At 46.4% G+C, this 24893-nt stretch overlaps 1 protein-coding gene across 1 annotated transcript; it reads left to right on the top strand.

Annotated features, from left to right (window-relative positions):
* Window positions 1–8830: 8830 nt before the first annotated feature.
* Window positions 8831–9454, top strand: LOC129488406 (proteasome subunit beta type-3-like). The gene has a single exon (XM_055290581.2). It carries the CDS (start codon window positions 8831–8833, stop codon window positions 9428–9430), a length of 600 nt encoding a protein of 199 aa, XP_055146556.1. The 3' UTR covers window positions 9431–9454.
* The last annotated feature ends 15439 nt before the right edge of the window (window positions 9455–24893 follow it).

Raw genomic sequence — 24893 nt, 5'->3', positions numbered from 1 at the left:
TTTCTGATGAAATTGCTGCTGGGTGGTGGTGAGAAATGAGTTTGAACTGCACCCTTCCGCCTCCCCAACTCTTTCCCGCCTGGGAGAGGGATGTGTAGACTACATGCTGCAATTTCACAGACAGGCCTTGTTTCTCTGTTGCTCTGTGATTAAACCGCTGCCTCTCTTTTCTAATCAGAAGCCAGGTGGTGAGGCTGTTACTGCTCTACCAAGACAGAGGGGGAACGGGGGGAGGAATAGGAGGAAATGATGAAATAATCCAATTTGGAAACAGCCATTGCAGGGTGGAGGTAGCAAAGAATCACTCCCCAGGGGAAAAGTAGAACCCTCAATTTGGAGACTCTTTATAGGGCAGTTTGGGGATTGGAAACGTTCTTTGTAGGAGGAAGACTCTTCTAAAATCCTGATTCAGTCCTTGCTGAGCACCTTCCTGAAGGTGAGGCAAACTTCATCTAGCCTGTTCCTCCTTCCTAACACCAGGCATGGAGCCCCCCTCAAAGCTGTCCTAAGATCTGAGTTCAGGTGGCTTTGTGTTTCTTTTTGTGCCCTACCTCCACCTCCCTGATGACATTGAAAGCTCAGTGAGGACAGAGACTAGTATTCTCTGATTCCTGTGCCCCCGTCCCCTCACCCATCTCCCCACAACCCTCCTGCCTGGCTTTGCCTATGGTAGAGAGGTTACTCCATTCTCATTCTCCTGGTATGCCTCCAAGTGAGCAGCCTCAGTGATTCTCTTTTGCGTAGGTGGAAGAATCGCAGCCTGAGGAAAAGAAGCTCACCCCTCAGGGCCATTGGATGATCCTGTAACTCCCAAAGCAACAGCCATTCTACTTGGCATTCCTGCCTTTTCATCCTGACTGTGGCCGGGCAGGAAAACACAACTAATTCAGCACCACTGGGCTCAGAGCTCACACCAAGCAGTATTTCCCAAACATCAGCCATTCAAGAACTTCTTCCTACTCTGTGCATTATCTTTGAACCACATCGATTATTATTTCTCTAATATTTATGTTTAAATCAACTCATTTAATTTATTTATTTAGAGACAAAGTCTTGCTCTGTCACCAAAGCTGGAGTGCAGTGGCGTGATCTTGGCTCACTGTAACCTCTGCCTCCAGTGTTCAAGCGATTCTCCTGTCTCAGCCTCCCGGGTAAATGAGATTACAGGTGCGTGCTACCATGCCCGGCTAATTTTTTTTTTTTTTCTCGAGACTGAGTCTTGCACTGTCACCCGGCCTAGAGTACAGTGGCACGATCTCGGCTCTCTGCAATCTCCACCTCCCAGATTCAAGCGATTCTCCTGCCTCAACCTACCAAGTAGCTGGGATTACAGGCGCCTGTCAGCACGCCCGGCTAATTTTTTGTATTTTTATTAGAGACAGGGTTTCACCATGTTAGCCAGGATGGTCTCTATCTCCTGACCTCAAGTGATCCGCCCACCTCAGACTCCCAAAGTGTTGGGATTACAGGTGTGAGCCACCACACCAGGCCACACTCATTTTATTGAAATAAAAACATTGCAAGGAATAATATGCCCCAAAACACAGCTTTAGTATATTATTTTCCTATTACACATGAAGACAAAATACATAAATAAGAGATCTTTCTTCTAATACCACCTAAAATCAGCTTGTATGCTGTATATTGCTACACGATGTAGAAGATATTTTAATCTTTTGGCCAAGTTAAGTAATAGACATGTCTCTGAGACTCAGTCCATTCATCTTTAAAACAGGAATAATAACTTCTGCTCTGCCTTCATGAGATAATAAATACCTCATGTAGGGCAATGGACAGTATAAAGAGCTATCAAGTAGGAAGGGGATTTTTAACAAAGGACATGGCCAGGAGAATGGCATAAGATGTAATAAGCTGGGAATTTTGTAAAAGAATAAATTGCTAAAGGGGAAGAAGTAAAGTGTTATACATACCCAGAAGAACAGAAGCCCTGCACCAGATACTGCAAAGGAGATAGAAATAGTAGAGAAATGTACAGACTATTAAAAGAAACAATACACGCCCACAGGAAAAACACAAATAAAAAAGGCCTATAGAGAATTATAACCCTAATTATAATTCTACAGAGCTATGAAGGCAACGCAAAGGGACGATGAGCCTCTAGATGAATCATGGGGAGCTCTGCAGTTCTGCAGCCTAAATTGTGGGCTGGGAGGACTTCCTGGAGGTGGTGGTGGAAATCAGAGCTCTGTCTCCTCGGTCGTGAAGGTGTTTCTGGGATCCTTTTTCTCTCTCCCACATCTGAACTCCACATTCTCCTTGGGCTTCAGCCATGGACAACAGGTGCCTACTGGAAACGGCTTCTCTGGAGGCTGCTGGTGGTTGGCAGGGCCTCGAGGCCACGGGTAGCAGCAGCACCGTGTCTCTGTGGTATCCCACAGTGCCTAGCACCCACCGTCTCTCCGAGTCCTCTCTACGGCCGTCCATCACCCCCTCTCATCCACAGCTCTCCATGTGCACCGACTTCCCACTTGAAATCTTTCCCACTGCCGCCTCCAGTGAAACTTCTCTTGCTCACTTTCTGTAAAGTGTTTCTCTCTCTCCTCTCAGCAACTTGTCACAGTGCAACTATTTCTATCTCTTACATTGCTGTTTCTCTCTGTCACATTGTAGCTTATCTTGGGGTTGGTCTCTCTCTCTTTTCCCCTCTCTCTCTTTCTCTGTGTTCTATGACTCCTTTTCCTCCACTGTTATTATCTTCATCCTCCCACCACCTCCTGATCCCCTGAAGGCCTGATCCACTGAAGGCCTCCTTCTATGACCCAGCCCTTTCCTTCTATAGAGCAGAGTCCGAGGTGACTCTGCTATAATATAATAATAATCAGTGGCCAAGGGACTCTAAGGCAGGTGTGTCCAATCTTTTGGCTTCCCTGGGCCACACTGGAAGAAGAAGAATTGTCTTCAGCCACACATAAAATACACTAACACTAATGATAGCTGGTGAGCTAAAAAAAAAAAAAAAAAAAAAAATCGCAAACAAATATCATAATGTTTTAAGAAAGTTTACAAATTTATGTTGGACTGCATTCAAAGTCATCCTGGGCCGCAGGTTGGACAAGCTTGCTCTTGCTGTAAGGTATCATTGTCTGGGGGTTGGGCAGAAGGGAGGTTTTAGAGGGTCACAATGAAACCTCTACCACAATTGCACTAGACACATAACCACACCCACCTACACACCCACCCACTCCCACCCACCCCCCCACACACACACTGCATGGCTAGGGTGCAGCATTGGGCATCTTGCTGATACTTTCAAAACTGTGCCTTCTGCCCAAGAGCCAGAATGCAGAATCAATAATTATTTCTATCCACCTCTTTACAAAATAGTAAACAACCCCGAGGCTTAGCCAATCAATGACCTCAGTTCCTGCTCTTTGTCCAGAATCCTGCTCTCTGGACTTGCACTGTGTAAGGGGCATTTGAGTCGTAACACAGAAGAACTCAGAGCTCGAAACAACCAGAACAAGCACAGCACACTTTAGAGGCACTTACTGGGGAGTCCTTATCCCAGCTCTGCCAGATAACCTACAATGTGACCTATTTTGCAAGTCATCAAACTGTTAGGAGCCTCAGTTTTTGCATCTGCAAAATGGGGTAAGAACACGTAGTTCATGAGGCTTTTGTAAGGATTGTGTGGGATCGTTCTTGGGGGCTTCTGGCAGGATGTCTGACCCAAAGAAGGGATTCAGGTCAATGTTTGCCAGACCTGGAGTCGGATCTTTGCTGTGGACATTTGCCTCTTGGAGCAATCTCTTGACTTTGAAAACTCTGATCCACGATATGGGATGCCCTGTGTTCTTTAAGACCACCTGATGGCACCCTGAGTCTGGTCTCTCCTTCCCTGGGCATAGCAGTTCCAAGGGGACCCACCACGTGAGAGCGGCACCCTTGCATGGAGACCTTCACCTTGCATCGTGCCATCTGTCACTGCCTGCCCATCCGACTTGATCCTGGCTGTCTGGAACAAGACCTTCTCTCTGGGGAAAATATTATTGTTCTTTTGGCCACTTGTTTGATCCTCCAGAGTCAATATTTGCAGCGATAAGCACAGTGTGATGTAGCCAGTGGAGTTGTTTATAACTCTGCCCCTATCCTATTGGGTTCCGGTTCCTTCTGGGCCACATTGTGAGGTGAGTGGGTGTGCATTTCAACAGCAGTTGGTCCTGGTACTCACCAAAACTGCTTTGGAAGAATATGGAAGAGGAGCTGGAGTCTGTTTGCTCCTCGCTCCTGAAGGTGTGCCCTCAGCCTATGCTGATTGCTAAGCAGGAATTTATGTGACCTTCCCAGGAAGATGGCCTAGACGCCTTTCCCTCCCAAGTCTTTCTTGTAACACAAACCTCAGGGCTGCCCCAGTCTTCTCTACTAGATAGTGAGATCCCGGAGGAGTCTTTCTATAAAAATAAGATTTTCTGTTTCCACTTCACATAAAAATGCCTAGAGAGATTTTCCACCCAGTTTGAAGGGCTTATTTCAAATGATTTGACTTAAAATATAGGCTATGAGCAGTGGGCAAAAATTCCTTTGAAGTGGCCCATAAGAGGGTACCCCAAGGGCTGGAGGGGTGGCCATTCTCTGGAGAGAGCGACTACTCAGGGGATACCATGAGAGGCCACAGTGACATCTGATTAGGAGAGACAGGCTGCACATATTAATCCATGGAAGACAGAGGTGACAAACGTGGTTTCAACTGTGAGCTCCAAACCAAAAGTGATGAGGCCGTGTAGTCAACAATCGTAATTGAACTGCTTCTCTTGTGGGCAACTCTATATACCTCTAAAAGAGTAGAAGCAAGGATGGATATTTTTTCTTTTCTCTCTCTTTTTTTTTTTTTTTTTTTTGAGACAGAGTCTCACTCTGTGACCCAGACTGGAGTACAGTGGGGCGATCTCAGCTCACTGCAAGCTCCGCCTTCAAGGTTCACGCCATGCTCCTGCCTCAGCCTCCCGAATAGTTGGGACTACAGGTGCGCAGCACCACGCCCGGCTAATTTTTTTTGTATTTTTAGTAGAGACAGGATTTCACTGTGTTAGCCAGGATGGTCTCGATCTCCTGACCTTGTGATCTGCCCGCCTCGACCTCCCAAAGTGCTGGGATTACAGGCGTGAGCCACCGCACCTGGCCAAGGGTGGATTTTTTAAACCATGGGTAATGGTTTTCTGGAGAAATACAGGCAGCTTGGCTCGCTAATAGTAATAATAATAATAGCAACAACAAGAGAGGAAGTAGAGGAGGAATAGGAAGGAGGAGAAAGAAGAAGTAGGAACGGAACAGTGGCATGGCTGGGTAGTCCACTATGTGCCAGCCCCTTAGCAAAGCGATATCCAAAAGTGATCTCATTTAATTATTTCATTTAATCTTCAAAAAACCCCTACAAATCAGCTCTTATTATCTCCACTTTTCAGGTGAGGAAAGTGATGCTCTGAGAAGTTAAAGCTGCTTGCCCAAGGTCATGCAGCTTACCAAAAGCAGATACTGATACGGTTTAGCTGTGTCGCCATTCAAATCTCAACTTCAATTGTATCTCCCAGAATTCCCACGTGTTGTGGGAGGAACTCAGGGGGAGGTAATTGAATCATGGGCCTCATCTTTTCCGTGCTATTCTCATGATAGTGAATAAGGTCTCACGAAATCTGAGGGGTTTATCAGGGGTTTCTGCTTTTGCGTCTTCCTCCTTTTCTCTTGCTGCCACCACGTTAGAAGTACCTTTTGCCCCAGCACTTTGGGAGGCCGGGGTGGGAGGATCACAAGGTCAGGAGATCGAGACCATCCTGGCTAACACGGTGAAACCCCATCTCTACTTAAAAAAAAAATACAAAAATGTAGCCAGGCATGGTGGCGGGCACCTGTAGTCCCAGCTACTCAGGAGGCTGAGGCAGGAGAATGGCATGAACCCGGGAGGTGGAGCTTGCAGCGAGCCGAGATCACGCCACTGCACTCCAGCCTGGGTGACAAAGTGAGACTCCATCTCAAAAAAAAGAAGTATCTTTTGCCTCCTGCCATGATTCTGAGGCCTCCCCAGCCATGTGGAACTAAGTCCAATTAAATCTCTTTTTCTTCCCAGTCTCAAGTATGTCTTTATCAGCAGCATGACAACGAAGTGAGATACCGAGTGAGATTTTCCTGACCTTGATCAAAAAACGTCCAACAAATCCATTTTTGATGAACTTATTATCGTGCACTGTGGACAGTTGAGCCCTTATTGTTATCTTGCACTTGCCACTTCCTTGATTGTTGTCTCTTCCCTTTGAGGCAATGAGATCCTTTGTATCCTCCACTTGACACGTGCTAGGTCCCAGTAAAAGTTGATCAAATGAATCAAGATGACTGATCCCTTACTTAGTCAATCAAGGATCTGAGATTGACATAAACCTTCCCTGAAGCTCTTGGGAATTTTTGACGCATGCATGCATTTTGGAAGCAATTGCTACATGCCAGACACAATTTTAGTTGCTTGGGATACATCAGTGAACCAAACGGACAATTCCTCATGCTCTGGTGTAGCTTGCAGGGGGAGGGGAGCAGCAATGACTGGCAAACTCTCTAAGAGGTTTCTGCTCACTGCCTTCTTATTGAGAAAGCAAGACTTTGCCCCAATCTGCTTTCCACATAGTAACCAGAGAAGATTCTTTTCCAAACATAAATGTGATTCACTCATACCCCTGCTTAAAACTCTCAGTGGCTTCCCATGGCTCTTAAGATAAAGCCCCCACACCTTAGACCTGCCTTCAAGGTCTTGCATAGGATCTCTGCCCCTGGCAAGCCTCATTCCACAGCCAGTTCCCCCATCATAAGCTCTTCCAGTCCCTCCCCTTTTACTATGCAACTCCTCCTTCAACTGTCTTCCCATGGAAGACCTGTCCTCCCTGCATCAAACTCTCCCTACCAACTCCAGGGATCTGTCACACTTCTCATAGTTACAGCTTCACATTGATTTGGGTGAGTTTCTGATGAATGTGTGTCTTCTGTACTGAACTGTAAGCTCCTTGCACATAAGGAATGAGTCTGCTGCACTCCCCACCGTATGTCCAGAACCTCACCAGGGCCTGGTACAACACAATGTGCTGAATAAATGCCTGACACGCCATCATTCTCTCCACCCCATACTGCCCATGGTCTTCTCATCTGATCTGTGCAAATCTCCTTTTTCCAAAGAATTAAAAGGGCTGGGAATCCAGAGCTGTGGGCAGGGTAGCCACAGCACCTAAACCTCCAATCAGGACTGTGGTCTCACAATGCAGGTGCATTTAACAGGGCCAAAGACAGAATGGTTGACCTCAGACAGTCCAGGTCATATGGTTACTGCAACTATGATGAGAAATAGAGCCCAGGCCAGGCACTGTGGATCACGCCTGTAATCCTAGCACTTTGGGAGGCCAAGGTGGGTAGATCACCTGAGGTCAGGAGCTCAATGCCAGCCTGTCAAACGTGGTGAAACCCCGTCTCTACTAATAATACAAAAATTAGCAGGGCGTGGTGGCGCATGCCTGTAATCCCAGCTACTCGGGAGGCTGAGGCAGGAGAATCACTTGAACCTGGGAGGCAGAGGTTGCAGTGAGCCAAGATTGTGCCATTGCACTCAAACCCGGATGACAAGAGTGACATTCCATCTCCAAAAAAAAAAGAAAAGAAAGAAAGAAAAATAGAAGCCACTTCAGTGTGAAATGCTGGAGAAGGAATGGGGCAAAATGAGTTTCTAGCCAAGCCTATCCCTAGGAAAACAGTGAGCAGAAGCCCTCCAGCTTCACAAAGCTTGGAGTTGCACAGCTAAGAGCTCTGTTCAATTTCACCTACTCATCTCTTTTTTAGAAAGGTATAGTACCGGACCAGGAAAGTTACTTTCTAATTGGAGACGTGATTTATTTATTCATCAGCATTGATTAAGCTCCTACTGTGGGCTGAGTTTTGAGGATGTAAAAGTGAGCTAGATTGATGCAGTTCTTGTCTTCAAAAATCTGACACCCCAACAAAGCAGGCAGGCCATGCAGGATTAGAGGGCATGGGCAGTGCTAAGGATGCCCAGGGCAGTGTGGCAGGGCACCTACTCAGCATGGGATGTGGTAGAGACCCAGGAACTGAGTTTAGAGGAAGACGTTGCACGGGCTGGGAAGGGCTTTCCAGGCCATCAGAATGGCACAGCCAAGGGCATGGAGGCAAACAGAGCTCGGGGTACTGTGGCAACCACTAGTAGTTTGTGTTCCTGGAAAACTCCAGGGTAAAACTGGGAATGGCAGGCAATGGAGCTGGAGCAGTAGGGAGGGGGTGGGTCACAGAGAAATCCTAAGTCCTACTGAGAATCTCAGACTCTCTCATGTTGAAACAATAGAGCAGCATCTTTTCATTAGAAGAGTAACATGGACAAAATTGCATTTCAGGGAGATCACATGCTGGCAGAAAGGATCTAAAGGGGACCAAGGAGGGTCAGAGAAGCCAGTTAGAAAGTGGTGGCCGTGTCCATGGAGAAGTGACAAGAGCATGATCTCGAGTTGTAGAGGAGACATCAGAAGAGAGATGTTCAGGAAAGGTTTAGAAGCCGGCCCTTGGAAGAACTAGAGTATGGTGCAAACAATAACAACACTTTCCATTTATTTAACTTCTTTCACCTGCCAGACATTCTGGAGAACTTTTCTCTGTTATTGTAAATATTAATATTCATCCAAGTAAGTAGGGGATGCAGGATGAGTAAAGGCCTGGAATCTCAAGACCCTCTATGTACAGTCTAAATGTCAGAAATGATGGGCAGGAGTGAAGGCTAGACCTGGTTTACTGGAATTGCTGTGGCAATGGAGGGGTCCTCGTACACCACACAATCATGTCTATTATGTCCTACAACGGAGGAGCCATCATGGCCATGAAGGGGAAGAACGGTGTGGCCATCGCTGCAGACAGGCACTTCGGGATCCAGGCCCAGATGGTGACCACGGACTTCCAGGAGATCTTTCCCATGGGTGGTTGGTTGTACATCAGTCTGGCCGGGCTTGCCACTGACGTCCAGACAGTTGCCCAGTGCCTCAAGTTCCGGCAGAATCTATATGAGTTGAAGGAAGGTCAGCAGATCAAACCTCATACCTTCATGAGCATGATGGCCAACCTCTTGTATGAGAAACATTTTGGCCCCTACTACACTGAGCCAGTAATTGCTGGTTTGGACCTGAAGACCTTTAAGCCCTTCAATTGCTCTCTAGAACTCATCGGCTGCCCCATGGTGACTGATGACTTTGTGGTCAGTGGCAGCTATGCTGAACAAATGTACGGAATGTGCGAGTCCCTCTGGGAACCCAACATGGATCCAGAACACCTGTTTGAAACCATCTCCCAAGCCATGCTGAATGCTGTGGACTGGGATGCAGGGTCAGGCATGGGAGTCATCATCCACAGCACCGAGAAGGACAAAACACCACCAGGACACTGAAGGCCCAAATGGACTAACCCTGTTCCCAGAGCACACTTTTTTTTTTTTTAATAAAATAGCCTTTCTTTCAAAAAGAAAGAAAGAAAGAAGAAAGAAAGAAGAAAGAAAGAAAGAAAGAAAGAAAGAAAGAAAGAAAGAAAGAAAGAAGAAAGAAGAAAGAAAGAAAGAAAGAAAGAAAGAAGAAAAAGAAAGAAAGAGAAAGAAAAAGAAAGAAAGAAAGAAAGAAAGAAAGAAAGAAAGAAAGAAAGAAAGAAAGAAAGAAAGAAAGGAAAAGAAAAGAAAAGAAAAATGTTGGGCAGATGCTAATGCCAGCTGAGCTGAGATTGGGCAGAGGAATGGAGTAGGGGCTGAAGTAGAGGATGGAAATGAAAAAAAGCATATCCCAACAGCCAGTTAAGAGAAGAACTGTATTAGGGACTTTTTTTTTTTTTTTTTGAGATGGAGTCTCACTCTTGTCACCCAGGCTGGAGTGCAATGGCACGATCTCAGCTTACTGCAACCTCTGCCTCCTGGGGTCAAGCGATATTCCTGCCTCAGCCTCCTGAGTAGCTGGGACTACAGGCGCCCGCCACCACACCCAGCTAATTTTTGTATTTTTAGTAAAGATGGTGTTTCATCATGTTGGCCAGACTGGTCTTGAACTCCTGACCTCAGGTGATCCACCTGCCTCGGCTTCCCAAAGTGTTGAGATTACAGGTGTGAGCCACTGTGCCTGGCCCTAGGGACTTCTTAAGAGTCCAAAATTTAGACAAGGGTTTGCAAACTCAGATGTCTATATGTATCAGAAAGGGAACATTAATCAGTTAGATAAGCAGAGAGCTGTGAAGATTCATATATAGATGCTTCTTGACCATCAGGAATGGTGGGGACTGTGCCAAGGGGAGAGCTCATATGCATCTGAAGGGGTCAGCTGCCACTCAGCTCCAGCTGATTGTGGCCTGGCAGGAATGAAGGTCCAAGGTAGCTAAAGGGGCTCATTTCAAAGCAAAATTAGTTCTCCAGACTTTTCCATTAATTCTCTCAATTTGAAAGTCTTGCCAAGTAATTCGAAATTCAAAAAAGAAAAGAAAAACGTAGTACAAAGCACACCCAGCATGCTGATAAGCTAGATGTGAATATAGGATTGGTACTGAGTCCTCTGGCAGAGATTTTTTTTAACAGTAGAGGTATACGAAGGAAAGGGAGACACAGGCAGGGCACACCAGTGCAACCAGAACCACAGCTGCCTACCAGCTGACAGTGTGGTGTTGTCTCCTGTCCACCACGTGACAGAGTCTGCAACAACATCCCCTCCTAGAGTGAGGGAGATGTGTTCAGGTGTGAATAGTGGTTATCAGACATCAGAGAACATCTTCAGCTTTCCAGAAGCATATCAGGAAGGATCATGTCCTACACTTTAAAGGATGTTATAGCCCAGGTGTGGTGGCTCATGCCTGTAATACTAGCACTTTGGGAGGCCGAGGCAGGCAGATGACCCAAGGTCAGGAGTTTGAAACTAGCCTGGCCAACATGGAGAAACCCCATCTCTACTAAAAATACAAAAATTAGCAGGGTGTGGTGGCACATGCCTATAATCCCAGCTACTCGGGAGGCTGAGGCAGGAGAATCATTTGAACCCGGGAGGTGGAGTTTGCAGTGAGCCGAGATTGCGCCACTGTGCTCCAGCCTGGGTGACAGAGCAAGATTCCAACTCAAAAAAATCAATAAATAAACATAATTTTTTAAAAAAAAGGATGCTATGAATAAGCCAACAGCTTGCTGCAATTGTCAGAGGCATTTGAACCAGAGTGACTCCATCTTGAGTGGGGGCTGGGTAAAATAAGGCTGAGACCTACTGAGCTGCATTCCCAGGAGGTTAGGCATTCTTAGTCACAGGATGAGACAGGAGGTTGACAGGACTGGTATCACAAGATACAGGTTATAAAGACCCCACTGATAAAACAGGATGCCGTAAAGAAGCCAGCCAAAACCCACCGAATCCAAGATGGCAAGGAAAGTGACCAATGGTTGTCCTCACTGCTCATTATATGCGGAAGTTACTCTATTTGGTCTAAAAAGGGGAGGAATCCTCAGTTTCAGGAATTGCCCACCTTTCCAAGAAAATTCCTGAACAATCCACCCCTTGTTTAGCATATGATCAAGAAATAATCATAAAAATAGCCAACCAGCAGCCCTTGTGGCTACTCTGCCTATGGAGTAGCCATTCTTTTTTTTTCTTTACTTCTCTAATAAACTTGCTTTCATTTTACTCTATGGACTCACCCTGAATTCTTTCTTGCATGAGATCCAAGAATCCTCTCTTGAGGTCTGGATTGGGACTCCTTTATAGTAACACAACGACGCCCCACTGTCCCACATTTCTTTCTCATGGTCTGCCTTCTGCTGCCCTTGTGGAGTTCCGATTTTAGTGCCTATTTTGTGACTCTGGTTTTGTGGCCTTTCCCTCTCATGACTTAATACCTTCTCTTCAGACCCCCATAACTGCCCTTGGCTTCCCTCATCAGCTCCAACCTGGCCTCAGAGTGGACCCAGTGCTCGGGTCCAATGCAGAGATCCCAGATTTCATCTTGTAGGTCCCGTGAGTCAAGACAGAGGATGGGATGGAAATGTCGCCATGGAAAGAAGAGAACTTTAAGATCAGTAATTATTATAACAGCCAACAAAGAGTGGGAATAGAAGCTACGTCCTCAGAGATTCCCAGAAAGAGTGTCAGTGGACAATGATCTTGGTGGTTTGGTCAACTCAAGTCAAGAAGCATCTGCAAATAATCACACACACCCCCCACTGTGTGCCTGGTGCCCCACAGTGCTTATGTCGTGTACTTGTAGAATTCTCGCAACAGTCCAATGTGGTAGGAGTCAAGATTGTCCCCATATTACAGAGGAGAAACTCAGATCCATAGAGGTTAAGTCACTTGCCTCCAGACATTTATCCTCTTTCCAAAACTGGACCCAACTCCTGAGTGTGGCTCCTCCGAAAGAGTGCTTTTCAAATCACCTCTGGCAAAGAACCCATTTTTGCACCTTAGTTCATCACAGACTGACAATACAATCATAAAGTGAATGAGTAGCAAAAGGGTTAGGCGTTGGAAGGTGCAGCAATGTCAAATAGTTCCCGAAGTTTCTGAGAGTTCTCTGTCTCTGTCGCTATCACGTTGTGGTGTGGCAACACACACTGCCCCAGCAGCACAGGCCACACGCACCTGGGGTAGTGCTGTGCCAATCCATCTCACTACACACTCAGGCTCTCAGGATGTAAAGTAGTTTTGGGAACCACTTATCTATATTCCAGCGGCTGAACTGTTCACCTCCATGGGTTCATGACTCTCGCACCGTGTTTCTGGTTTTTGTGATTTTGGGAGAGGCACCCCGTATTGTACAGGAATGAGATTAATTCGCCCCTCAAGTCCCTTTCAAAACCAAAATGCTAGGATTCCATCTCCTTTTACAGCACCCCAGTTCAGCAGGACGTCCGCAGGGCCAGCTGTTTTTGTTCTTGCATTCATTAATAAAGTAGTGAATGCAACAAGAGCCACCCTTTTCTTTTCTTTGTCTTGTCTGAAAGGGGGCAGGGAGGGAGCAGGAGAGCCCGCAGACGCAGGGGACGTGTCAGACGTGCGACAGGAAGGGCTCAGCGAGGCGAGAGCGAAGCTGTGAGGAAGGAAGGCAGGTGGGCGGAAGGCGGGTAAGGGGGGCCAGGAGGGGGCCGGGTGGCCCCGCAGACAGACACATGGAACCAATCACCCCAGGCAGGGGGTGGGGGTGCACCTGAGAATTACAGAGACACCTGGCCTGCTCTCTGGAGTAGGGGAGGATTGAGAGCTGCTGAGGAAGGGAGTTGATGATGGAGCAGGCTGGGCCGGAGGGAAGCACATGGGGGCTCACTCCGGGACCTTACTGTGATATCTGGGCTCTTGGTGATTGGAGGGTGGGTAATTCTCATTGTTTGTACAGTCAGGGTCCAGCCAGGGAAGCACGAGGGAGGGAGTTCGCTAAGTCTTACTCAGAGACTTTAATGAAGGGAATTGGTTACAGAGGTGCTAGAAAAACCTCCTTGGACTGGAGGGGTGACAAGAAGAGGTGCTTTTTCAGAGCCCAGGAGCAATGGTCACCCTATTACAATACAGGTCACCCTATTACAATACAATACCCTACTATGGTTGTATTAACAATAACAGTTAGTGTATTTAACTCCAGTTAAATCCTAATTTCAAATAAATAACAAATAATAATTGCTAGTATTTTAAAAGTCAGTATAGAATGCATTAAATGCCACAGAATTGTATACTTTAAAAAGGTTAAAATGGTAAGATTTATGTTATGTGTACTTTATCGTAATCAAAAATGTAATATAAAAATGCATCCAGTTGGGCTGGGCATGGTGACTCATGCCTGTAATCCCAGCACTTTGGGAGGCAGGGGCGGGCGGATCTCCTGAGGTTAGGAGTTTGAGACTAGCCTGGCCAACATTGTGAAACCCTGTCTCTACTAAAAATACAAAAAATTAGCCAGGTGTGATGGCACACGCCTGTTGTCCCAGCTACTAGGGAGGCTGAGACAGGAGAATTGCTGGAACCTGGGAAGCAGAGGTTGCAGTGAGCCAAGATCGCTCTACTGCACTCCAGCCTCAGCGACAGAGTGAGACTCCATCTCCAAAAAATAAAAAAAAAGTATCCAGTTTATCTGCAATTCACATTTAACTGGTGGCCTGTATTTTATTTTAAAAATTTAGCCACTTTACATCTAGCAGGTACTAGAATGATGGTGGGGGCTGCCCCCAAGGGAGCTGGGGCCACAGAGGAGACAAATGCTGCCCAAGAAGGCAGGAAGTGGAGGGACTGGAGAAGGAGGAATGGCCGGCTTCTCCCCTCCTTCTGGTGGCCCTCCAGTGATCCACCAGTTCCTCCAATCAGCCACGGCTACCTGGAAGCCAGAGGGCAAAGGCACCTCAGAAATGCAGGTGCAAGGAAAGGGTTGAAGAGCAAGCATGCAGTCATTTTAGATGACCCAGGAAGGCTGGACCTGCCTGGCCCAATAGCCACAGTTGTATTTTCTCTGCAGGCTGAAATGAAGCTGCAGGTTCAGTGGTGTTATCCCTGAGGTTCTTGCTCTCCCTACACTGATCCTTGGATAAGTAGTTACTGCTTGCTGCCAAGGACGAAGGACATGAACTCATGTGTGGAGCAGCTTCTATGTACAAAGCTGCCCACTAGGAATCCGGGAGAAGTGCTTCAGTTGGGAAGTTCAGGATATGGTTCCCCAATGCTCATTCATTCATTCATTTATTCAGCATCTGCTTATGAGATAGGCATGGTCCACGGCAATTGAGTAGATGGTAGTATAGAAGGCACACACATTCCACATTCTCAAGGTACTTATGGATCTAGTCTGTTGGGAAGATATCAAATGCAATGAGAATTAACTAAAATATAAGATGTAAATGGTAAATGCAAGAAGAGTCTAGCAGAGCAATGATGAGGGTGCACGCGACCAAAAGAAAATGGACAGTATAAGTGATGCTCACAGAAGGTAGCTAGTGCCCGGCATGGTGCCAGGTGCAGGGGAACAGCAGGGCAGAACTGGGCATTTGCTCACCTCTCTTTCCAGGAGCTCATGATGTTGCCCACAAGAATCTCCAGATGGCAACTACAAATATCTCTTTACCATCTAGGCTTCTTATAACCCTGCAGGGAGGCCCTTGAAGGGAAGAGAACAGATTTGGTTGTCTAGAGCTCTTGGGTTCACGCCAGGCTCAGTCTCTAGCTCTGGGGGTCCTGGGGCCTCAGTTTCCCATCTGTGAAGTGAGGGGTGGCCTTGATGATCTCTGCCCCCACTCTGTGATTCCTCAGGTTCTGTGATGTCAGTACTTCCGTGTTCCAGATCTGCTCCCCTCTTACTGCTGACAGCTATCCAAGTGGCAGGAGCTACAATCAGTCATTTGTCACTCTGGAGCACCAAGCTCAAAGCTCTGAATGAATGACTCGATGAATGTGTACAGGTCACCTTGTGCAGTGACAAAAATTCTTTGCTTGGACAAACTTCAGTTAGGCTTCTGAGTCTCCTCCGAGATTCTTTCTTATAAAATCCAGTTTCAGCAAAGAGCCCTGCTAAATCAGTTTAGCAAGAAGCTCCCTGATCCTTGAGATCTGGACACTGTTTCTAGCTGATCAGGTTCCTCATCCGCTACCATCCCCCAGGTGCTGTCTGATCACCCTGGCCTGTCTTCAGCAAGAATCCTGTTAGCTCTGTTTGGCCAGAATTCTCCTTACCCCTAATGTTTACTTTCAGTAATTTTCCATACACTGGCTCCTACCCTGTTCCTTGGCTACAAATCCCCACTTGCCCAGGTGAGCCCAGTCCCTCTCCCCTGCTGTGAGACCTCATTGCAGTGATCCCTAAACGTATAGGGATAGTCCTGAGTAAAGTCTGCCTTACTCTGGTTTAGCAAGTATCATTGAATAATGTCTTTCTTTAACAGCAGGAATGTCTGAATATTGGACCGTGGCTGTTGCATCAGGCTGGGAGGGTTGAATCCTGGTTCTGCCACTTACCATCTTGAGCAAAGTTATATGAACTCGGGCGTGTCTGTTCCTTCATTTGTAAAATGGAAATAATAATAGTACCTAATAGATTTATAAGACTGAATAAAATCATGTATGTAAAACTGCTGAGAACTATGTCTATTTGCTATCATTATTTATAAATATCATTATTTATTAATCATCCTTCATAGATTTAGGAGCCAGTAACAAATTCACTCTCACTGCCTGTATTTATCGTTTTTCAATCTGTGGTTTATGAATCACTAGTGGATTATGAAATCACTTTAATAGGTATAACAGTATCCATGTTTAATGACTACTTATTATAATTATGTACAAAAGATAAGCATATGGAAAAAGGAATATAATAGAAATATTAGTGTATCGCATGTAGTAAGCGTAAGTATCCTCATGTGAAACTTGATTTTTCAGGATGTATGGTGTATGTGTGGACACATGTGTGCATACACGTAGTGTAGTTTGCTGAGTTGTGATGTAAAATGTGTTTCTTACCAGGTGTCACAGTCCAAGAAATTTGAAACTACTGCTTTAGGTTAAATCAGCATTCCCCATAATTCTGCCCTTCATGCTTTTCAACACTCCAGTTCCCCTCTGACCTTCAAGCAAACACCACTTCTCCCTCCTCCACCTCCTCCTCCCCTCCCCTTCCTCTCCTCCCCTTCCTCGCACTGTATTCACCCCTTCCTTCATCCTCCCTGCCTCTGAGAATCAAAACTGCCCAGCCTTTCTCTCCCTGGAAGCCCAGCTCCTCCTCCCCCACCCTCCCACTATAGAGTGCCAGAAAGGTGCTCTGCGTGCCAGACAAGGTGGGAGCCCGGGAGCTGCTGCAGATGCTGGTGGTGCTGGGGCTGGCAGGAAAAGAGCCGGCGGCCAAGGGATGCGGTTTGGCATTTTATTATCAGAGCATGCTCCAGGTCAGGTACAAAGCAAAGTCAGAGGCCTGGGGTCAATTGTGAGGGAAAGACGTTCCTGAGGGGAGAGAGGGATTAAGCTGGAGGGAGGATGAAGAGGAGAGAAAGAACTGAAAGACTACCTGGAGAGAAGTCCCTGAAACAGGAGGCAAGGAATGTTCTTCAGGAGCCAGCTGGGAAAGAGAAGCAGCCTGGGTGCAGGTGAAGGAAAGGCTGGGAAAGGCTGGAAGTGATGTCCGGGGCAGGCAGGGGCTCAGCCCAGCAACACCACTGGCTCAGTCTGTGGAAGAGGTTTTCCTGGAGGGCTGCCTTGCCCTGCAAGGCCCTCCTCCTCCTCACTGAGGGAACTCTCTGGAACCTCGTGAAGTCAGGAACGGCTTGCTCAGGATGAAGCCAACCTAGCTATGGCCACCATCACTGCAGCCAGGGGACCCCTTGGCATTGTACTTTGCAGCTTCTGCCCTGGCAGTGTCTGGGGGATGCTTGCTTTGCAGGAGAAAGCCCAGTGTCTGGGTGGGGCCTTGCAGACAGCCAGGACCCTCTGTACACAGCACCCCCTCTGCCCTTCTGTCAGGTTGAGAGCTGAGAAAATGAACAGACCTCTCCACCAGCTCACTGGCCCTCTCCTCACACCCTAACTCCACGACAAAAGGGAAATTTTCTGCATCCTCCAGAGTCTTATCCTTGAAAGTATCTCAGTGGCTTCGCACAGGAGTCCTGGGCAGGGTTGGCAGGACTGGGTCCCTGAGAGGCTCTAATGCCTCGGCCCATCTTGGTCTCAGTTCCCTCAAGAGAGCAGATCTGGGCGTCACTTGGCTCTGAGTTCTGTCTGGAATTGGCCATGACGGGCAACCAAGCCACCTCCCTATTGGGGATTTTGCTTCCTCATCTGTGCAATGAAGGGTTTCTATGGAATGGCATTGACCTTGATGATTAACAGTTCCGTAACAGGTGTTGCAGGGGCCAGACAGGTAAAGGGAACAAATAAACCTTGCTAGGTATAACAACAGGCCGTAGCAGGGATACAGCAAACTGGAGAATCCTTGCTGTGTCTCAAGGGGCAGCTACTACTCTATTCCAGCCAAAGAAGCTGAAAATCTGTGATTTTATGTGAAATCTCCAAAATTGTAAATGTGGACAGGTAATTTCAAAATGTCCAACCATCATGCAGGACAAGCAAAAATGTCTGTGAGTCTGACTCAACCTGTAGGTACCAGTTTTCTACCTTATCCAAGTGGTTCTCAAACGTGAGTGTGCATCAGAACCAGCCAAAAGGGCTTGTTAAAACAGATTGCTGGTGGCCGGGTGCCATGGCTCATGCATGTAATCCCAGCACTTTGGGAGGCCGAGGCAGACGGATCACTTGAGGTCAGGAGTTTGTGACTAGCTTGGCCAACATGGTGAAACCCCGTCTCTACTAAAAATACAAAATTAGCCAGGCGTGGTGGCATGTGCCTATTATCCCAGCTACTTGAGAGGCTGAGACAGGAGAATCGCTTGAACCCTGGAGGTAGAGGTTGCAGTGAGCCAAGATCACACCATTGCACTCCGGCCTGGGTGACAGAGTGAAACTCTGTCTAAAAACAAACAAACAAACAGACAGACAAACAAAACCAGATTGCTGGGCCCACCCAGAGTTTCTGCTTGATGGAGCTTCAGCTTCTGATGGAGCTGACCTAGGAAACACACTTTCAGAACCACTGCCCTGTACTATAGGAATACCAACACCACCGCCATGTTATTCCTTACATGCTGCCAAAGCCACTTCTCATGAGGCATTATTGAGATTCTAGGCCCCTATTTTGAAAGAGTGATGATGATGATGACAATAAATGAATGAAGTAGGCACTATAAATAGCACCTTATTTTAGATGAAAATAGCTATTACGTGGTGGATCTGAAGCCAGGCAGACAGACCCCAGAAACCACCTCCCCTGTGCAAGCCTTCTTCTTACACCCTATATCTGTCTTAGTCCATTTGTGCTACTTCAACAAAATACCTGAGGATGGGCAACTTTTACAGAATAGAAATCTATTTCTTGCAGTTCTGGAAGCTGGGAAGTCCAAGATCAAGGTGCTGGCAGATTCAGTGCCTGGTAAGGGCCAAGTTTGTGCTTCCAAGATGGTACTTTGTTGCTGCATCCTCCAAGGGGACAAATGCAATGTCCTCACATGGTGAAAGGGACAAACTTGCCCCCTCAAGCCCTTTAACAAGGTACAAATGGTGGAGCCCTCATGGCCTAACCATCTCCAAAAGTCCTCATCTCTTAATATTGTTGAGTTGGGGATGAAGTTTTAACTTGAGTGTTGGAGGGGACACGAACATTGACATGAACATTCTAAGCATAGCACTGTCACATATTCAGATCCTTCAGGTCACACTTTTTTTTTTTTTTTTTGAGATGGAGATTTTTTGCTCTGTTGCCCAGGCTGGAGTACAATAGCGTGATCTTAGCTCACTGCAACCTCCGCCTCCTGAGTTCAAGCAATTCTCCTGCCTCTACCTCCTGAGTACCTGGGATGGGATTACAGATACCCGTTACCATGCCTGGCTAATTTTTGTGTTTTTGGTAGAGATGAGTGCTCACCATGTTGGCCAGGCTGGTCTCGAGCTCTCGACCTCAGGTGATCCATCCACCTCGGCCTCCCAAACTACTAGGATTACAGGCATGAGCGTCACCCAGCTGGGTCATGCTTTTTAGTGGGTGTATCTTCATAAGTCAAAGCGAATTGTGTGTTAACCAATTATTCATTCACTCAATGAATGTTGAGCTTATGATATAACTGCAGATCCTGCTACAAAAAGGAACATAGAAGCAAAGCAAACGGGTGGGGAGTGATGGTGGAGGAGGGCTAGGCCATGCTAAGACAGAGTAGTGTGGGGAGAAAAGGTAATAGCTTTTCCTTACCTGCTCCAAGGTTCATGGCTGACTCCCCTATAACAAAAGAACAATTAACAAGGGAAAAACTGTACCGATTTAATGTAAGTTTATGTGATACAGGAGTCTTCAGAAGTGAAGAACCAAAGACAGAAAAAACTGTGTATTTTTATGCTTAGGTTTGATGAAGAATGGACAGTTATGTAAATTATGATTGGACAAAGATGGTATGGTCTAATGGTGAGAAAGTGAGGGAAACTTAGCAAGGCCTGTTTGTTCAGATTCTTCTTGGCATCTCTCTGTCTTCATTCCTTTTCTCTGGATGTAGGGCAGGACACCTATCACATGACGGTCTTATGACCTACTTTCAGGGGTGGTAAGTCAGGGAATTATTTAATGGCTAGCTCTCACACAGAAAGGTGGGAGAGGCTGGGTGCAGTGGCTCATGCCTGTAATCCCAGCACTTTGTGAAGCCAAGGCGGGCGGATCATGAGGTCAGGAGTTCGAGACCATCCTGGCCAACATGGTGAGATCCCATCTCTACTAAAAATACAAATATTAGTCAGGTTTGGTCGCAGGTGCCTGTAGTCCCAGCTACTTAGAAGGCTGAAGCAGGATAATCGCTTGGAGCTGGGAGGCAGAGGTTGCAGTGAGCCGAGATCGCACCACTGCACTCCAGCCTGGGTGACAGAGTGAACCTCCATCTCCAAAAAAAAAAAAAGGGAGTGGGAGAAGGTCAGAGAGTGACTTCCAAGGTGCTGCATTTGTAGCATGGGGGTGAAGGTGTACAAGGTGTAGCATTCGTAGCTACCCCACATTTCCCGCAAGAGTAGCATGTCCTGCACTCCATCAGTAGCCAAGGAAGGTCTCCCCAAGGAGGTGACATTTGAGCAGAGACCAGTGAAATGATAAAGTAAGGAAATGAAGGAGAGCAGCAAGTGCAAAGGCTGTGCGGTGAAAACAAATGCAGCATGTTCTTGGACCTGCAAGTAGACCAACACGACAGGGAAAGTGAACAGAGAAGAGAGTGCTAGCAGATGAGGTTGGAGAACTGGGCAGGTATCTTGAAGGTCGTGCCAAGGAGTCTGCATTTTATGCTAGGTGGGATGGGAAGCCATGGGAGGGCTTTAAGCAGGGGAGTGACAGGCTCTGATTAGGTTTGGACTAGGCTCCCTCTGGTTGCAGGGTAGAGACCAGAATCAAGGAAGATCAGAGTGGAAGAAAATGGAGCTGGTGTCTCAGTGACAACATGCCCAGAGATGCCCAAAGATGCCCAATGGATGAGCTGCTGCAACCTGTCTCAGGGGGATGGGAGAGGAAAGTGGAGAAAGGACAAAAAAAAAAAAAAAAAAGGAGTAGAGAGAAAAGAAGTGAATACATAATGCAAAAATTAAAATTACCTGATAAGTCAGGACATGGGAACTTCTGCCTCCCTAATGGGAACCCAGGAAGATGTAGGACGAGAAGTAAAGCCACTTTCTAAGGACACGGAGAAATTCAGAACACCCAGCCGCCCAGGTTTCCTGGCTCCCAGTCTTGGCACACAGTGCTCCACCTTGCTGGGTGATTCAGATATGAATCTGCAGAAAGATGGTTTCAGCTCACAGGGCGCTCTTCTATTAAGCTTATCTAAAATGCTTACATTTTAAAATTCTCCCATTAGGAGGCATGGAAATATTTGAAAACTAAATTGTGGTGGTGATGGTTGCACAAATGTATCAATTTATTATATGAAAAGTCAGCCAAGCACAGGGGCTCACATCTGTAATCCTAGCACTTTGTTTTTTGTTTGCTTGTTTGTTTGTTTGTTTGAAATGGAGTCTCACTCTGTTGCCCAGGCTAGAGTGCAGTGGCATGATCTCGGCTCACTGCAACCTCCACCTCCTGGGGCAAGCCATTCTCCTTCCTCAGCCTCCTGAGTAGCTGGGACTTCAGGCATGTGCCACCACCCCCAGCTAATTTTTGTATTTTTAGTAGAGACAGGGTTTTGTCATGTTGGCCAGGCTGGTCTCAAACTCCTGACCTCATGATTCGCCCACCTTGGCCTCCCAAAGCCCTGGAATTACAGGCGTGAGCCCTGGCGCCCAGCCAATCCCAGCATTTTGGAGTCACTTGAGGCCAGGAGTTTGAGACCAGCCTTGGCAACATAGTGAGATGCTGTCTACAAAACAAAAACTAAAAATTAGCCAGGCATGGAGGTATGAGCCTATAGTCACAGCTACTCAGGAGGCTGAGATGGAAGGATCGCTGGAGTGCAGGAGTTTGATGCTGCAGTGAGCTATGATTGCATCACTGCACTCCAGCCTGGGTGACAGAGTGAGACGCTGTCTCAAAAATAAAGAAAGAAATAATCAAAGTCATCAAACTGGATACTCCCTAAGGGTGAATGTAATGGTTATGTAAGTCCACTTCCATAAAGTTATTCTAAAAAGAAAAAGCATTTGCTTGTAAGGTAATCGTTCTTTGAACCTCAAGCCTGTAAGAGTTTGCCTATCATTAAAGAGAAGTAAAAAGAAATAAACTAAGGTGTTAACAATGGAATCATTGGCAATTTCGGCATTTTCTTCTTTGCTTGTCTGTATTTTCTCATTTTTCTACCGTGGACATATGTTATTTGCCTAATGAGAAGGAGGCATCAAATCTTGTAAATCACTGGCACTGTGATGCTACAGATTACTTTCTGCCTTTTCATGGACTATTTCATTCCTGTTTTTCCACTGTGAATATTTAATTTAGCTCAAAAATTCCACAACTATTTATGGAACGCTTATTTTGTGCCAAGCACTGTCCTAGGCACGGCAGGAAATGGAAAAATTAATGAGACATGATCAGATCTCTTCTGTCCTGTTGGGGAGACAGATATCCACACAAAGAACTGTACTGCCAGATGGTGTGGATTACAGGCGCAGAGACGGAAGTAGAAGGTGCAAGGGGAGTTCAGTTAATTAATTAGTCAGCAAAACTGCTTTTTAAAGGAACCCCTGTTACTACTGCAAACACTTGTGCAGAATTAATCCCTCTGGCCTTACAAGCTTGCCAGATCTCTGGTGGCCTGAGCTATGTGGGTAGGTGGGACTTTTTTGGTAAGGAGCTAATGGTTACTGGGCATCCACTATGTGATGCGCACTCTGGTTTACATTCATTTAACCCTCACAACTGCCCGAGGCTAATTTAGTGCTTAATCGTAAGAAGGAGGGGTGTACAGAATACTGGTTAGAAGACCAGGCTCTGCAGCCAAGTCACCTGGATTCCAATCCAGTTCCACTGCTCACTAGTTATATAACCTCCAACAAGTTTCTTAACCTCTCTGTGCCCCAATTTCTTCATCCATAAAATGGGGATAATAATAGTACACACCTTGTAGGATTTGTGACCAGGACTGAACACATAATTACACACTCACAGTCCCTGACAAACACAAAGCTCTCTAGGATGTTACTATCTTATATTTATATTCCACCAAATACATATTCATGCTACTTTGCATTTCCTTTTTCATGTAATGCTTCCATTATTTTTCCTAAAAAGCCAGTTATGACAGTGATTCAGCAAACATTTTTGATCGCCCACTACGTACTTGATACTGTTTTGCTTGCTGGGAAAGCAAAGATAAATAGCCGTGACTCCACCCTGAGGGTGCTCGTAGGTTAGTGCAGGAGAGAAGCACAAACACAGATAACACGACAGGGCTGGTAATTAGGAACAGTGGTTGCCTAAAATGCCCTAAAGTCCCAGAAAACATTTCTCTCTCTCTGTCTCTCGTTGTTAAAATGTGTTTCCCATTATCCTGTTTATAGTATTTGCTCGCAAAGGAAAGCGGAAACTAACATTCTCTGGAAGTCTGCCACGCGCCTGACATAGTGTGATCATCCATAAGAGCAGAAGGTTCCCCATGTGCCAGGCTCCCTGCTGAGCACTGGATACACATTATCTCCTTTATTCCTATAAATGAAGTACAGTTATTATTATCCTCATTTTACGTATAAGGAAACTGAGGTCTTTCTCTCAGAAGTCAAATAACTCCCCCTAGGTTATACCACCAAGAAATTACAAAGCCAAAGTTCAAACCCAAGCCCGTCTTCTCAACAAAATGCCATACCTCCTCCCAGTGTAAAATTCTACAGGCCATCTAATTTAATTCTCACAATAACTCTTTGAGATAGATGTTATTATGCCCACTTTTATGCATGAGGAAACTGGGATTTGAAAAACTAAATTATTACCCCAAGGTCAAAGAGTTAGTAAGTGACAGGCCCAGCTGCCTCCAAAGCTGTGTCTTTGCCCAGATAATGCGAAGACTCCTGTTTCCTCCTGCACAGGGTGAAGCTGAATTTTCACCCAGGCCTGTGAAAAAGCCCCCTGGATTGGGATAGAGGAGAGGAGAATTCCAGGCTTGACTCTGCCACTTATTAGCACATGGCCTTGGACAAATTTCTTTCCCTCTCGGGGTGTTGGAGTATATCTATCAAAAGATAATTTGGGGCTAGACATGGTGGCTTACACCTGTAATTCCAGCATTTTGAGAGGCCAAGGTGGGTGAATCACTTGAGGCCAGGAGTTCGAGACCAGCCTGGCCAACATGGTGAAACCTTATCTCTACTAAAAACATAAAAAAATTAGCTGGACATGGAGGTGGGCGCCTGTAATCCCAGCTACTCAGGAGGTTGAGGCACGAGAATTGCTTGAACCTGGGAGGCAGAGGCTGCAGTGAGCCGAGATCACATCACTACATTCCAGCCTGGGCAACAGAGTGAGACTCGGCCTCAAAAAATAAAAATAAAAATAAAGTTTTTAAAAAGATAATTTGGGGCCGGGCGTGGTGGCTCACACTTGTAATCCCAGCACTTTGGGAGGCCGAGGCAGGCGGATCACGAGGTCAGGAGATCGAGACCACGGTGAAACCCCGTCTCTACTAAAAATACAAAAAATTAGCCGGGCGTGGTGGCGGGCGCCTGTAGTCCCAGCTACTCGGAGAGGCTGAGGCAGGAGAATGGCATGAACCTGGGAGGCGGAGCTTGCGGTGAGCCGAGATTGCGCCACTGCACTCCAGCCTGGGTGAAAAAGCGAGACTCCGTCTCAAAAAAAAATAAATAAAAAATAAAAAAATAAAA

This window comes from Symphalangus syndactylus, chromosome 8 (genome assembly GCF_028878055.3).
Source record: "Symphalangus syndactylus isolate Jambi chromosome 8, NHGRI_mSymSyn1-v2.1_pri, whole genome shotgun sequence".
Taxonomy (NCBI): Eukaryota; Metazoa; Chordata; class Mammalia; order Primates; family Hylobatidae; genus Symphalangus; species Symphalangus syndactylus.
The sequence above is the reverse complement of the archived record's forward strand: the minus strand, read 5'-3'. Positions and strand labels throughout refer to the sequence as shown.